The sequence below is a fragment of the Chlorocebus sabaeus genome, chromosome 23, assembly GCF_047675955.1.
Source record: "Chlorocebus sabaeus isolate Y175 chromosome 23, mChlSab1.0.hap1, whole genome shotgun sequence".
NCBI lineage: Eukaryota > Metazoa > Chordata > Mammalia > Primates > Cercopithecidae > Chlorocebus > Chlorocebus sabaeus.
In genome coordinates this window covers 66057245-66074227 of record NC_132926.1, presented here as the reverse complement: position 1 = coordinate 66074227, position 16983 = coordinate 66057245, and the positions used below count along the sequence as shown (strand labels likewise).

At 33.4% G+C, this 16983-nt stretch overlaps 1 protein-coding gene across 2 annotated transcripts in view; it reads left to right on the top strand.

Annotated features, from left to right (window-relative positions):
* AP3S1 (adaptor related protein complex 3 subunit sigma 1) overlaps positions 1 to 16661 on the top strand; it is a 70511-nt gene extending 53850 nt beyond the window's left edge. For both annotated transcript variants that reach the window (XM_008014190.3, XM_008014191.3), the window contains 2 exons: positions 5489 to 5596; positions 15941 to 16661. In XM_008014190.3, coding sequence (XP_008012381.1) covers positions 5489 to 5596; positions 15941 to 16069 — 237 coding nt within the window. In that variant the 3' untranslated portion in view covers positions 16070 to 16661. The remainder of the gene's footprint in view (positions 1 to 5488; positions 5597 to 15940) is intronic.
* Positions 16662 to 16983: the final 322 nt, after the last annotated feature.

Sequence of the window (16983 nt, the reverse complement as noted above, 5' to 3'; positions counted from 1 at the left end):
AAACAGTAAAGATGGAATCATACAATATGTATTTTGTGTAGCCTGTTCATTTTACACAACACTATATCACTATTTTAGAACCTGCCAAAATTAACTGTCTCTCTTTTCTCTGGGCTAAGATCTTGTTTTATTTTTTCAAGGCAAGGAGACAAAAGTTTTGGGATACCAAGAGTCAGAGATCAAATAAGTATTTCCTTCCTGTTCTCCAAGACAATGCTAACTTTGCTTTCAGCCCTTTGATGAAAATTATTTTCAACTTAAAAAATATATATTTATTTTTAAATTTCAACTTTTAAGCTGCTCTGGACCTTCCAGCAGTAGGAATCTTCTGAGTGACTCAGCTCACATTTTCTTTTTTTTTTTTTTTTTTGAGACGGATTCTCTCTCTGTCGCCCAGGTTGGAGTGCAGTGGCGTGATCTCGGCTCACTGCAAGCTCTGCCTCTCAGGTTCACGCCATTCTCCTGCCTCAGCCTCCCGAGTAGCTGGGACTACAGGCACCCACCACCACACCTGGCTAATTTTTTTGTATTTTTTTTAGTAGAGGTGGGATTTCACAGTGTTAGTCAGGTTGGTCTTGATCTCCTGACCTCGTGAGCCACCCGCCTCAGCCTCCCAAAGTGGTGGCTCCCAAGGCGTGAGCCACCACGCCCAGTCACGGCTCACATTTTCTTAAAGGCAAGACCCAGAGAGGTTTACACACAACCCTCAGACTGCTTCTGGGTCACAACTGAGTAGATGAAAAGAGAAAGTTGTAGAGAATACCCCTTCTGTTATCAGTCAGGATGAGTTAATTTATGCTGCAGTAACAAACATGAAAATGTTAACCCCGTGAAACAAAAAAGGGTTATTTCCTATTCACGCAGTATTTTTATCGTATTCCACAAATGATCCATGGTAACAGAGCTGCCACTATCCAGAACATTGTTAGTTTCTATGTCAGAAAAAAAGTTTTCATTGAGTAAATTTATCTGCTTTTCAAGGTATCACAGATGATAATTGTACCAAATATTTTGCCACTACAGACATGCATCAGTAACTTCCTAGCCTCAAATACAACAGTTTCCTTGGGGCCAGCCGTCCAACCTGTAAACCACTGTCACACATTTTCTTTTATCGTGGTTGTTACCAGTTTCTTTTTATAAATCTTTACATGCTATAGCTGTATCAATCACATAGGCTAGTGTGGTCACCCTGAAGTAGTGGGACAGACCCGCCCCTACTCACAATTGGTTTGGATATAGAGACTAACAATGTCACAGGTGCCCCAAGAGGATTGGAAAAGATTTATTACTCACATAATGAGGCTTTCCGGAGAAAGCAGAAAACAACACCGGGCTTGGGTTTTCTGGTGGTTTAGTGGTGGGAATGGGGTGAAGATTTCTGCATGTGGGCCAGGTCTCAGCTAGTCTGAACTTTCCACTAGTGTAAAGGAAGGAGTACCCAGACCTTCTTAACAGCTTGCCCAGATATAAGGCAGAAGAGGAATGGGGACTAGTAGAACTTGAAGGCTGTGAGCAGAGAAACATCAAAAATGGAGTCAGACCCATTATCATGTACAGCTAAGTTATGCTGTGGTTATTACCCCTAAAATCCTAAAATATGAATAATTCAGTATGTTTCTTACTTAGACTACATATTTATTGTGGATTTGCTGGGAGCAGCTCCTGAGTTATCTGCCCATTTCCTATATAGTGTGACTTCAATTGGGTGGCCCCTTGTTGTTGCCCGTATTGGAACAAAGCATCCAAATCCAAGGCAAAATGAGACAGCTAAAGGGCTTGATTTGGAGGATGTATGACTTTGATAATGACAGCTATTAATATACTCTGTTCTCCTCTCTGCATTCCCCCACTTGCCTCCACAAGTGATTAGTGTAGAGATCTGATTGGAGGCCCAAGTGTCTTTCCTACCCTTGAGGCTGAGAGAATGAAGACTTAAGAGCAGAGTGTTTTCCTCCAACCTGGTCCCTCTTGAGGATTTTGATAGCCTGGTCTTTAACCACAGGCACAGAATGAGAGACTCCTTTTACTTTCACCAAATAAAGGAGCTAGTGATTAATAACATCTTGGAGGCCAGCCCTGAGCACAGTAAACCAATAGGAAAAAAAGCACTGCCATCTGAACAAGAAAGATGGACACATTGAACAATCAGAAATTATGCTCCATGGAAAAGAACTACTGGAGAAGATAGAGGAACACTTGAAATTTTATTATTTTAAAATTTATTTATTTTGGTATGGTTGGGGTCTTGCTGTGTTGCCCAGGCTGGTCTTGAACTCCTGGCCTCAAGTGATCCTCCTGCCTTGGCCTCCCAAAGCATTGGGATTGCAGGTGTGAGCCACCACCTGGCCTCTCACTTGAAATTTTAAAATGATTTAAAAAGTACTTAAGATTTGGAAAAGTCTTCTTGGGCTTGAAAAGAGTTTTTCAGACTGAAAAGTTTTAAAGACGGTGGTCACAATTGAGGCTTGAATTAAAGGTAGAAGATCAAGTGTAGGAAATAATCTCAAAGCATAAGACTGAAAGATGGAAAACATGAAGAAGATAAGAGACTTTGAAGGATGCATTTAACATGTATTATACAAGTACTTGGAGGGTCATATCCAATTGAGAGAAAAAAGAATGAGGAAGAATTAAAGTATTTTAGTAGGAAAACAAGGTCTCAGTGATCTAGAAAGACTTGATATTTGTTTTATAAATAATAACAAAGTCATTTAAGAGGGAGAGATATTTATTAATGGGATGTATAAGCACAGTAGAGTCTCATATTTAAAAGGAAGAGAATAGTGTAATAAAATTAGATCAAACTAACAAACATTGGGAGAAAAGAGAAAGTATAATTAAAGGTAGAAATAATATTCAATACACTAAAAGTACATTGAATGAAATAATTCATTGAAGACAAAGATGTGTTTAAATAAAAGGCACAGTTTATATAGGAAAGGCCAGATAAATTCTAGAGTGGTTTTTTTTTTTATATTTACCAATTTTCATAACTGGTTGCTTTTCTAATATCCACCAAAAAAGATCATTTAAGTTTTTTAGTGTCCTATGACATAAAAATTTTAATGTATTTGATTTGTTTAAGTCAATTGCAGACATTATTTTCTTTTATGTTCAAGTTGCCCATCTTTCTAGGAGCCCTGATGCCTTTGTGTTGGAGATAATATATAGTAACCACAGTCTAGAGGTGCTCATAATTATGAAGCTGCTCATTGTTTCTTGGCCTTTTCAATGAACAGAGCATCTTATATATTTTCTGCTCCAGCCCTCAAGTCAACCATTTCTCCAAGGAACCCTGGCTTCTTTCAGAGGAGAATGATGTTTAGAAATGACGATTTGGGCACTGTGTGTGCTCATTGTTGCTGGGGTGACGTGACTCCTGGTTCTTAGTGAACTGAACTGGGAAATAGATGTGTGTATACACACACAGCTGTTTCTAGATCTTGATATGTATATTAAAAATCATTGACCACTTCTTAATACCTCAGAATCTAGTACAATACTATAGAATTTCTTCTGGCTTTCTCATTTTCCATATTTGCAACTTGCTTCTCTGACAGAGATCAGTGAGAGATCTCATTATACAAATATATGTCTAATAGTTAATGTTGATTCACTGTTTTAAATTTTTATATTTTTGTTCGTTTGCTCTTACCAATACAGTTTCATTTGTCACCAGTCTCTTTTATGGTTTTCCTAACTTAATTTCTCATTCTTTCCTGACTCTAACTTTCAATTCTTTATTTTCTTGCAGAACTGCAAAAATTAATGTATATAATATGTTCTCATTTGTGTAAATTAGATATGCATATACACATGTAAAACAAGTATGTGCACAGCAAGTTTTCTAGGATACCTAAGATATAGCTGACTGATTAGCTTTGGATGAAGGGACCTAATAACGCATGCAGAGTGTGGTAGAGACTATTGTTCATACATAAGTTTCTGTGTGAACTTTTAGTCATTTGCCTATATTCTACTTTTTTTTTTTTAAGTTACAGTAGTTTTCAAAACACTGTGATGTCTGGTTTGGTTTGGTTGGCTAGAAAAAGTAATTTATATAAATTTGTCTTCATAATTTGTGCATGAGGTATCCATATTTCCAAAATGAAAAGTAGTAAATAATGATTTTTTTTTTTTTTTTTTGAGACAGGGTCTCACTCTGTTGCCCAGGCTAGAGGGCAGTACTGTGATTTTGGCTCATTGCACCCTCTGCTTCCCAGGCTCAGGCAGTCCTCCTGGGTCAGCCTTCCGAGTAACTGGAAGTACAGACGTGAGGCACTATGCCTGGTTAATTTTCTGCATTTTTTGTAAAGACAGGGTTTTATCATATTGCCAGTGATCTGTCCACCTCATACTCCCAAAGTGTTGGGATTACAGGTGTGAGCCACCATACCCAGCCTCCAGGGATATTTTTAAAATTATGAATAAATTTGCATGAAATCTTACAAAGAAATTTAAATCAAATAATATATATTTAATACCTAAAAAGAATTCGTTGAAAAAAAATAAATTACCTTATAATACTTAGTAGTTCTATGCTAAGCACTTACATGAATTATTTATGTAATTGTTATGGTAATTCTATGAGGTGCCTATATTATTGCTGTCTCTATTTTGTAAATAAGGTAACAGACTCAGAGAGCTGAAGTAACTGCTCAAGGGCTACAAGTAATAAGTGGTAGAGTCAGTATTCATGCTTATCTAATTTTGGAGTCTCCGTTTCTAACCTTACCACATTATTTAAAAATATATATATATAGCAGAGTAGATTCTTCTGTGAAATGTAATTCAGCTCTGAATTGTTGATTTCTTTGATCCAATAATACCTTATGAAAAGACATGAAGTTATATTTTTACTTCCCAATGGAAGACACCATTTTTAGTCATTATAAGATGTATTTATGAGAGAAATCTGAGTATTACATGTGTAGAGGATTTGGGGGTAAAAGCACTATTAAAGTACCCACAATTTTAAAAATTCTACCTTTTTCCAATCTAGAGCCTGTTAGAAGTACTGTACTACATTGCTTCATTAAGTACAATGAGTAAAATAACAACCTAATTATTGTTGGCTAAGAATCTGGCATAAAAGACCCTTATAAATCATATTTTAGTATTAAACTTGACATAATAAGAATAAGAATGGTAGTTAATATTTACTAGTCATTTACTTTGTTTTGAGTACTGCGTTGGATTACCTTATTCCTTTCATCAGTCCTATGAAGCTAGTACTATTGTTTTTGTTTTATAGCCTATTAAGCTCATTAACTTAATGTTTTATAGCCTATTAACTTAAGGGGGTTATATAACTGCCTAGGACTTCACAGTAGTGATGAAAGTGGATTATGAGCCCTTACTCCAAGTTGTTTTTACCACTCATACATTTAATATAGATGAAGTGGTATTTGAAACAAAAAGTGAATCATGAAACTTCTTTTTAGTCAGTTTTCTTTATGGGTATATGTTCTTTTATTTCCTTTAGGTTCACAATATTCTTGCAGAAATGGTGATGGGGGGAATGGTATTGGAGACAAACATGAATGAGATTGTTACACAAATTGATGCACAAAATAAGCTGGAAAAATCTGAGGTAAGAATGGAAAATGCTATAGTTAAGAAAGGTTCTAAGCATGATGACAGATTACGCATGATTTGTAGCTTTCACTGTTTGTCCTTCAGTATCACCCTTTAGGTTCAGCCGTTATGCTTATTCAGTTTTTAAAAAATTGAATATACACATATTAGTATGCTAAAGGTTCTGTGACTATTATCTACCAAACAGCTTTGTGTATTCTTCTTTTAGCCACAGTCATAGCTGCCTTGGGTAATAAGCACAATTCCAAATCTTATTGCTTAAAAGAATTATCTGAATAATGGAATCTAATATTTGGTTTGTAAAACGTCAGTAATTATCAAGGAAGTCTTAGAACTAATATTTTAAAGATATATAAATTTTGTGTTACAAAACTACTTCTGGAAAGGGCAGGGACAGGAAATGGAATTCTTATAAGGAAGTAAGTAATGTTTCAAGTTATAAATAAATGCCTAGCATGTTTGAGTTCACATTCAAAAAAGAAATTCAATACCTTAATCTTTTAATTCTAGATCTTTCCCTAAGATTTTACTGACAAGTTAGTTAAGTCACATATTTTAGACATTGGTACATATATATCCGTGGTTTTTATTGCATTCTATAGGATTGGTTTGTTATACTTAGCTAACTTTCTGCTGTTAGATTCAACCTTAGATTGGATAAATGAGGAACAACCAGCACTTTAGCATTGTATAAAAACCCTACTTCAGAATTTTAGTGACTCTTCCCTCAAGCACTAGTCTGAATATCAGTAGCAGGTGCTGTAGCTGAGCCGCCCGGGTTCACATTATTTGGGTTGTTTGTTACCCTAGCAGAGGTTTAGAAAGAGCAGTAGTTTTATCAGTTGAGGTCAGGAGTTCGAGACTGGCCTGGCCAACATGGTGAAACCCTGTCTCTACAAAAAAAAAAAAGAATTAGCTGGGCATGTAGAGTGCACCTGTAATCCCAGCTACTCGGGAGGCTGAGGCACAAGAATCACTTGAACCCTGGAGATGGAGGTTGCAGTGAGCCAAGATCAGGTCGCTGCACTCCTGGGCGACAGAGTGAAACTTCATCTCAAAAAAAAAAAGATCAATAATTTTTTGATCTCTCATTCACCACCCAGCTGGTTTGAGGATACTCTTACATTTGGTATTTGCAGTCATAACTCAGATTGGAAAAAACAAACTTTATTTATAATTATTAGTGTTAAGCTCAGATGTTCTGTTGATTTAAAGTAAATATTACTATGAAAACATCAAGGTATTAAAAATACACTGGCATTAATTTACAACAGGTGAGTTCTGAAAAATTTATCTTGTTGGCATTTTAAAGGATCAGTTTAACTCAATTCTGTGCCCATTTTAATGGAAGAAAACGCAGAATGAAGAATAAATTTGAAATATGTAAACAGTTGAAGCTTTCTTGTAAAAACATTTTCCAATGTTCTCTTTTAAATAAAATAGTCTTGCATTTTTATCTCAATTTCCCATTCCTGTTGGTTTCCCAAAGGAGAAGTTTATAATGGTGATTTAGAGCTAAGATTCTCTTAAGTAACTATATATTTTGTTTGTCCTATAGCCAATTTTTAAAATATTGGCTTTTGAAAGTGGAAAACATAAATTAGGTTAATAGAGAAAATTTTGTTTTGGGACAAGGAAAAAGACTCATAATTTAATTTAGTATAACTGACTTGCAATATATTATTTAGTAAAGAAAAGGTTACTGTAAACCCTGAGCTATTGCTTTTAAAGTTTTAAAAGAACTTAAAATATGTGTCATTTGTTAAACATTGCTTTGCAAAACTGTATGGTTATAGATTTTAAATGCCAAGGGACAAACAGTTATGCAGTCCTTTAATAACTGGTATAATGAATGAGTATCTAGTAATTTGTGAATTCTGTATAATCATCTATAAAAATATGACCAGTTGTCTGGAATTTTCACCTTTCCAGGTACTTAACTCCTTTTCATTGGTGGTAGTCCTTCTTTTTCTTCTGCTACTTAACACATTTATGCCTAGTGTTCCGTTATTGGAATGCTAAGCTTGTGGGAGTTATTTGTATCCTACTGTTCAGGGTCATCCCCAAGGTCTGATTTTTCACAAAAAAAAGTTTGCAACCTCTGACATAAATGGGTTAATGTGCTATATTGACGAAAGTCATGAAGGACCTGTAATTATTGCATAATGGGTATTTGCTTTTTGATTGTTGAATAAAACTTCGTTAATGAGGCAATTTTTCTTATTTAAAAGAGCAGTAAAATGTAATTTACATTTCAATGGAAGTAGTTATAAGAATACTATAACTTAAAATCCATTCACAGAAATAATGCTATTTAAAATAGTTTAGAATACTGGTGATTACTTCTATTTTTCATTCCCTGATCATCTTGCATCATACATAATTGTTATCTGGTACCAAATTAGTTTCCCTTTTTTTGTCTTTTACAAGACAGTATGTTTTAAGTTTGATTGGAGATAAACCACAAAATTATATATTTTCTATACATGTAATGTCTGCTAATATTTTAGTTATGAAATCGGATTTCAAATCAAAGTGAGGCCATTTAGTCCTGATCATCTTTTTAAAACAGCACTGAAAAGTATGATGACTAATTTTTCAGTAGCTTTCATATATTTTAAGTATGTTTGAACGATGTCTAGCTTTATTCCAGAAACATTGAAATGTCAAAAGCTTTCATATGTTTCATGTCCATGTTACTTCAATTGGTTAAATTTATCAGAGATATTACTCTGCAGAATAATCCAAAATTACTTGAAAGCAAAGTGTAAACTTTTACTAATCTTCTTACTAAATTTCAGTTAAAATTTATTATGTAAGCATAAACTTAAAGACTTGTTTGGCTGGGCGCAGTGGCTCACACCGGTAATCCCAGCACTTTGGGAGGCCAAAGCAAGCAGATCACCTGAGGTCAGGAGTTTGAGACCAGCCTGGCAAACATGGTGAAACCCCGTCTCTACTAAAAATACAAAAAAAAAAATTATCCGGGCATGGTGGCACTTGCCTGTAATCCCAGTCACTCTGGAGCCTGAGACACAAGAATCGCCCGAATCTGGAAGGCGGAGGTTGCCGTGAGCTGAGATTGCACCGCTGCACTCCAGCCTGGGTGACAGAGTAAGACTCCATCTCAAAAACAAACACAAAAAAAGACTCGTTTAAAATCGAGAATGTCATGATTGATGAAAAGAACTGGTTATCAATATTTTACATCATTTAAGTAATATTTTAGGAACATCATTTATCTTTAAAAATCATTCTGGGTATAATTAAAACACAGCTTTTGAAACATAACATGCATTTATCTAGAGGCCTTTGTCAGAAATCAAAGCTTTTATTATGTTGGTCTAAAGTTAGTACATTTCTGGTAATGGAAAAAAGTGAATCAATTTAATTCCCAATACCTAGACAGGTAGAGCAAAGCTCTCCCAGATCCTGAAAGAGAGAAGCAAAGATATACTCTGAATGTATTTCCATCTGTTCTGTTTTGATAGAAAAATGGTTTACTGTAACATTGGAATATTGGGAGAGGAGGGTTTAAGCTGGGAGGGTGATGGGATTCGGGGCAAGTATAAGAGGCACTCAGGAACCTGCCTAAGAATGAAAGGACTCCCTGGGGGTGGAGGTAGAGGGGTGGGGTTGGGGAGATCTGTTAGCTTTTATGTATTTCATGTTATTCTTAAGATGGATAAATGGGTCTGAATTTAGTCACTACTTTTTGAAAGTCAGTCCTCTTTTTTTTTCCCGAACATCCTGATCTTTCTAGCTCTTTCCATTCTTCTCTCTTACAGACCTTTATCTTTCAGTCTCCCAGACAGGACAGGTAGACAAGGTATTGCTGACTTTGAGAAATATGTGCTATAACAAAGGGAAAGCAAAATGATGTCAAAGGCAATTAATTATTTAGGCCAGACTCAAAAATTCTTTGTGTTAATAAACCCATATAGTCCCTGTAGCCTATTTTCCATTCTAGTTTCTCCTTGTAGTTTCTTCATCTTTTATTGGACTTAGTGTATTTTACTAGTATATCATTGATGTCATGTTTGTTCTGTTTTGTCTGCCTGCATTGTAAAAGGAAAGTTTAAATTTTTTTTAAACATTGTCATCTAACTGACAAATTGCATTTGCAGAAATGACAATTTACTTTGTGTATAAAAACGTAAAATTTATTTTGAGCATCATATAGCAGAACCAATCTTAATTTAACTCTCACAGATTTGTTTTTTTTCCATCTCTAAATTAGGATTCTAACATAAAATTGCCTGCTGGGTTTTGGAAGCTGTGAATTTAAAAACCAAAAGCTGAACCTTCAGAGTTTTGCATACAAAATGGGAAGCAGTGAAGGCTTAGAATAGTGACTGTTAAATAGTACTTTTTCCCCTCAAATGGTTTTCAGTTCCAAAGTCTTAACAGAATTCCTTTTACAGTTTTGACCTGCAGGTGCATATTAACAGTGGCCAACAGAAAATAAGATCAGAAACCTTATAAAACTTGACTGTATTTCAAACTTGAATGCTCGAAAAATGGCATTAAATATATTGACCAAAATACAATGGGTTTTCATTGTAGCAAACCTTCTGACATCCAAACATGTCATAATCAGAATCAGTAAAAATACATTAATGTTTTAGTTAGTATTGATTAAAAAACCCTGAATATTTTTGCAAAGCATATTGGCAAATATTGGAAATGTTTTTAATAGACCTCTAGTTTTACAAAACTAATTTTTCTTCTGATATTTCCTGTATATTTTTTCACACCATAAATTAACTGTGTTAATTACTTTTTTAAAAGTTCCATGTATGTGGTGATGAGCAACTCTTTTGTGTAAAACCATGTAAGAAAAAGAAATGTTTATAAGGTCTCTGATTGAAAATTTCAAAATAAAAGTAATTTATTGAGTCCTATGGAGAAAAAAATGTGTAAACTTACAAAGTTAGATTATGCACCTTACTAATTAGAAAAACATCACTGAGAATTGATGATTGTGGTGATATCACAAAGCATTGCCTTTTAGCCACTAAATTTTTACTTACTCTCTGGATGTGTTTGGGAAGTAGCAACATACAGGTAGCTTTATAGTATCTTATTTTGAGATTGTGGGCTATATCACAAAACTGGGGTACCATTTTTGGTCCCTCTATCCATGTTATTTTGTCCCTCATATAGAGAATACATAGTAGTCTCATTCTCACCAGTGGGCAAAATTATTGCCAGTTTCTGTGTTACAGTATATAATTTATGTTAAACTGCTATTTTCCAGCAAAGAACCACTAATCACCTGGTCTATTAACTTTCATTACTAGAACTGTTAATTGGCCTTTTTTAAAAAAAAAAAATCAAGTTTCTGTTTTCAAAGAGTAGAGACTAAGAAAAGTGGCTCGGTATTTTAATACCGATGTTGGACGGTCAGCTCATGAGTTGGTTCTGCCTCTCTACCTTGACATACACATTTGTCTTGTACTTCTAAAAAATTTTGGTGAGAACCCTTGAGGTTACATGTAATGGTCAAAACTAGTAATAATACATCCATGAAAGTCATTAGTCTGCTCTCTTTTTTTCATGCAGGCAAATCCTACGTTTGATATTAAAGCTATAATTGAAGATAATCCGTACAAAATGACTAATAATTTGGAAGGTTTTTTAGATTTTTGAACATTCTAATTTTGTTAAAACTGTAAAACACCATAGTTATTGCTCACTAGAGAATTGTCATGAGCATATCTAAATGTTTATAATTGCCATATTAAAGCACTGCCATTAAAGCAAAGAACAAGCCTATTATATATCCCCAGATTAAAAGTTATTCTACCTCATGTTGAAAAATTTTTTAAACTGTTGACATTGTCTTTTTTGCTCAAAAACATGCTTTCAAAATCTGCCATTATTTTGTTAATGATTTTGAGTCTGAAACCATTTAATATTGTGTTTATTAATGTTGGTGTTCTTTCACTTTGCTGTTAGGTCAAAATTATGAATGTGCATATAGCAACTTCCAGCAGGAAGGGTGGGTAAAGGTTTTAATATGTACAAATTGTTCCAACTACCATCTTATTATGCTGTATTTCAAACTTGAAAAAAAAAAAAGACATTTTAAGATGGTAGGATGATATTTTATGAAATAAATAACAAGATTATTACTTTCCTTTTCCCTTCAAGAAAGTCAATTGTTTATTGCATGAAGAAAAGGGAGCTTTCAGGGTCTTTGAAATATATTTTAGTAATGCTGCTTTTTCAGTTTTGCTTGCACATATTTTGTTTATTTTTGGGTCTGGCAATTTAAAAACAAAATCAAAAACAAATCATATCCATCCATTACTATCTTTGTGATTCAAGTGCTTGAAATTTCCAAGAGTATGTCTGTATAAGTCTTCTATCTGTTTGGCCTCATTTTGGTATATTTGCAGACTTCATTTTGTTTTCTTTCTCTTAATTCTGTTAATTTATTTAATCTCATGGGAGAGAAAACATGATCATTCTTTTATATACTGTACTTCATTCTTTCATCCAGTTCATATTCTTAACTGCTTTGGATTCATATATTTGTTTTTATTGGTGTAGTCACTGCAGTTTTACCTGCCATGGTGGTGCTCAAGTATAACATAGACGGAAACAAGTTATTTCTCTAGTAGAATTTCATTCTTTTTATTTCTGCTGTGTGTCAACTATATAATCTTAAATCTTTAAGAACTATGTTGTACTGTCAGAAATATCTTACTTTTACGTTTAAAAATGTGTTTACAGTAATCCCCCCTTATCTGTGTTGGATACATTCCAAAACACTCAATGGATGCCTGAAACTGTGAATACTACTGAACCTTATATATGCTATGTTTTTTCCTATACATATACATACATACGATAAAATTTAATTTTTAAAATAGGCACCCGAAGAGATTAACAACTAATAATGAAAGAGAACAGTTATAATAGTATAATGTAATAAAAGTCATGTGAGGCCAGGTGCACCGGCTCACGCCTATAATACCAACACTTTAAGGGGCCAAGGCAGATTTACTTGAGGCCAGGAGTTTGAGCCAGTCTGGGCAACACAGTGAGACCCCGTCTCTACAAAAAGATATGTATATTTTTTACATTAACTAGGCATGGTGGGACACACTTATAGTTCTAACTATTCAGGAGACAGGTGGGAAGATCACTTGAGCCCAGGAGTTCAAGGCTGCAGTGAGCCATGATTGCATCACTCACTCCACCCTGGGTGACAGAGTCAGACCCTGTCTCTAAAAAAAAAAAAAAAAAAAAAGTTATGTGAGTAAGTCTTCTCTCTATCACAATATTGTACTGTACACACCTATTTTCAGACCACAGTTAACCACAGGTAAATGAAACCATGGAAAGTGAAATTGCAGGTAAGCGGGGACTACTGTACTGCTAACAAGTCAGGTAAACTTAATTTCTGTAAGTTTTAGCATTGAAAAGTTAAGTGTTAGTAAAAGTTACTTTGTTGCTTTGAATGTATCTTACTAGAAAAAAATATCTTAATCAAGATGAAAATTACTTCATACCTCTGTGTCAGCAAACTGATTCCCTAATGAAAATTACTTTACATTTTATGTTTTAATAAAAATGTTTCAGGCATCACTTTCATGAATGTCTGAAAATGAAATTTGTTTTATAGCCATTCTGGTGTTGACTGAGTGACATAAAGTCTTTTTTTTGCCCTAAATTTTTATATATAAACATTGCTAGCTGGTTTAAACATCTACTTATTGATCAATTGTCATTATCATATTTTCTTCACATTTTATATTTTGCATAATAATTATCTTAAAATGTTAGTTTAATTAAAACTTAAAGTACATATTACAATTTTAAAATTTCCTACCATTTAAATTCATGGCATACTATACAAAAGTATTGAACATGCTTGAGAAATAATTTGATTCTCCTAATTCATTTGCGTGTTCTGAATAGTTCCCATCTTTTGCATGTCTATGGCTTGCTGCTTATGTTTAGAAGAATTGTAGTTTGTTGTACTTAGAAACTTCTTTTGGTTTTACATATTAAGCACAAATATGCTATTTAAATCAATTGCTGTATTGACTTTATGTATTCTTGTTAGCAGCCAATAGTCGACACCATCTTTGGTCACAAAGATACAACTCAGTCTAATGAAATTTAACAGGATGTGTTTTTTAATTTTTTTAATTTTTTTTTTTTTTTTTTTTTTTTTTTTTTTTTGCTTTAGCTGTTCATGGTACAGGATATTATGGAAAAGAGAGCTTCATGTACATTTAATACTAAAAAAATTATGTTTACTATTTATAAGTGTAAACCATAGTGTCCAATAAAATACACAGATACACAGAATTTCTCTTGCAATAATAAAATCCCTTAATAATTCATGCCTTTTTAAATATTTATACTCAAATATTTTGTCAATACTTTTCTATAGTCAATTCATCATTTGTCTTCTTTATGGAAATTCCAAAGTAAAAATAGTGGCAAATTGGTCTTTTAACTAGAAAAATTACAAAATCCTCCTGTCTAAAAAATGATACTACCTCCAGGACATCTGCAATTTTGTAAATTTTTCTTCCTTAGTAGACAGCATACTTCCTGGTAAAACAAAGCCAAAAGATGGTAAACCTCTTTGAATTAGATTCTTCTTTGATCCCAACCCACTCTCAATTTTGGTAGCTAGACCTTTAACTTGGAATGATGAAATTAAAGACCCTTTCGAATATGATACATGCTGCCTTATTTATTATTTAGTTGTATCTCCAACATCTTTGGGGGAGCAGGAAGGAAGGGGGGATAACAAAAACTTCATTGCTTCAGGTAGGTATAAGTATAGAGGTCAATCACATTTTTAGTTGTACATCAAAAATAACTAACATCCATTAAATTATAAAAATTCTCCAGCCCTATTCAGTATTTAGTTGGGTATGGAGTTATTCATTTGTATGACCCTTATTGCCTGTGTAGAATATACTTATTATTAATACTATTCTACTAATTTTTCTATTATTTCCAATTCTGAATTGATAATCCATGGCTTTTATTTCATTGCTTAACAATGTTTGTATCCTTTATTTAGCAAATAGTTTACACTGGCCTATTTTGTATCAGTCAAGATTTTTCTCAGGTAACAGCTTTATTATTATTTTTATTTTTATTAACAAAGGTAGGATTACATAAGAAAAGAAAACTAAAATTATGAAAAGGGACCTTAAAGCTAGTGTTTCTAATTTGATGGACATTGCCTTATATATAATCTAATCAAAGTGGAAGATTCGTTTTTGTTGTCTATTTTTGTACAAAATGATGCCACTGAACTCAGATGTCTTTGTTGACTTTGCTTTATTATATAGCTTGAATAAAAATTAATGAAATGTAATTGACATAAAAATTAAACCTTAAATATGAAGGCTGTTAATGTAGGTGAGAAAAATGATATACATGCATTTTTCTTTTATTTGTAGGCATATTTTCTTTTAAAATTATTTCACAAATTATAAATGTTCCTACTAATAGGAAAGCCAAGTATTATGCACTAATGGTACTTACTGGAAATTTTAGAATTCATTTATTTATATTTACTACCTCTTGCTTTTATGCTCTTCTTTCTCTAAATTTGTGAACTGTAAGCTGAATATATGTTGCTCAATCTATGCTATATGACAAAACATTTTTAATCATTACATTTTTACTAATGCATCAAAGGGTTGGAATGATCCTCTTCTTGTAGTTTCATCTTTAGGCAGAACTATATTCTTTGGATTGAGGCTTTACTTAAAAGCCTATTTTTTGAATGTTCTAGAACTTTCTTAGAAAAGTTTAAAAGAGCCCCCACAATTTAAAAAACTAATTTTATTGTTTTAAAATGTTTTAAGGGTTTATCCCTAAGAAAAGAAATTAAACAAGCACGATCTGTTACTTACAATTTTTATTTCACAGCACATATTGATAATAAATGCCATTTTAAAAGCAAAAGAAAATCTATCATGATCGTTGCAAGAGATATTTAATAAGGAACCTAATGTAAATCATGCTTCATGCTATATGTCAGTTAAATCAAGATACAAGTGAAGATTTAGGTCTTATTGTGTGAATATTGTGTGGTAGTGCACATTAATTTGTATTTAAATCTTTACATTGTTATCATTGCATGTGTTCACTGTATTTTTTAATGTGTCACTGTTTTCTCTTTATAGATTAGTATTTCAAAGTAACCATTCCATACCAATTCAAACTACCATCTGGTCCCTAAGCTTGTTATATGAAAATCTTTTATCATTGTCTTCCATTGTAAGTGTTTTATGATGAGCTACACCTGAGTTGTACATTTTCTTTTTCTTTTATTTGCTTCTGTATACAGGCTGGCTTAGCGGGAGCTCCAGCCCGTGCTGTATCAGCTGTAAAGAATATGAATCTTCCTGAGATCCCAAGAAATATTAACATTGGTGACATCAGTATAAAAGTGCCAAACCTGCCCTCTTTTAAATAAAAATGTAAAAAGGCCACTCCCAGGTAAAATCCAGGGGGAAGAGTCATCTAAGTTTACCATGCAGTTGTTTACCAAAAATAGAGGAGGAGAGTCTTAACTTTTGCTCTTGGATTTAAGTCAAGGTACTGTATAGAAGTTGTGTAAAATCAGTATGAAAGTTCAATGTTGCTTTTCTTGCTCAGTGATTTTAAAGAAATTGAGTAGTTCCTATGTGATTTTTTTTTTCTTTTCTAAACTGCATTCCTGTGCCCACCTACGGCATGCCTCTATGTATTGGCTACTACAGTGTTTTAAAAAGTGTTTCAGATATTTCTTTAATTATGTACAACCTAAAATGTTGGTGTTTTGTGTGGATCACAAGTGCAGCATTCCTTAATTCCTTCTGCTATTTGTCACACAATTGTTATTTAAAGAACCAAGTATGTATTGCATGAAAACATTATGACTTTTTTCTCTTAGTTTAAATAAACTCCAAGGTAACTGGACTTCTAAAGCACCTTTCTGTTTTTGCCTGATATCTACTTTAGCAATAATTTTTTTTACAACCCTCTGACTCAACAAAGTAAATAAAAATATATTTTATCACTATTAAGCAGCTGTTAATGTCGATTTATTTTATACTTAAGTTTTTAATATTCAGAAACTCAGTAAATTATTCTGAAAATTATTTCACAAACCAGGAGCAGTCTGTCTTATGCATATTGTGCAAGATGAGATCTGGAGTGGGAGGCGACAGTCTTTCTAAAATGTATATTGAGAAAAAGTAAAATCTTTTTTATACAAATAGCTTTAAGCCTTGCCTCTTGTTCCTTCTTGCCCAGATGGTAAAAAATAATTTCAGCGAATACCTAATTGATTTTGAATATAAAAACCCTTGGGGCTCTACTTGTCTGTTTTATCGTAAAGCAAAGTTA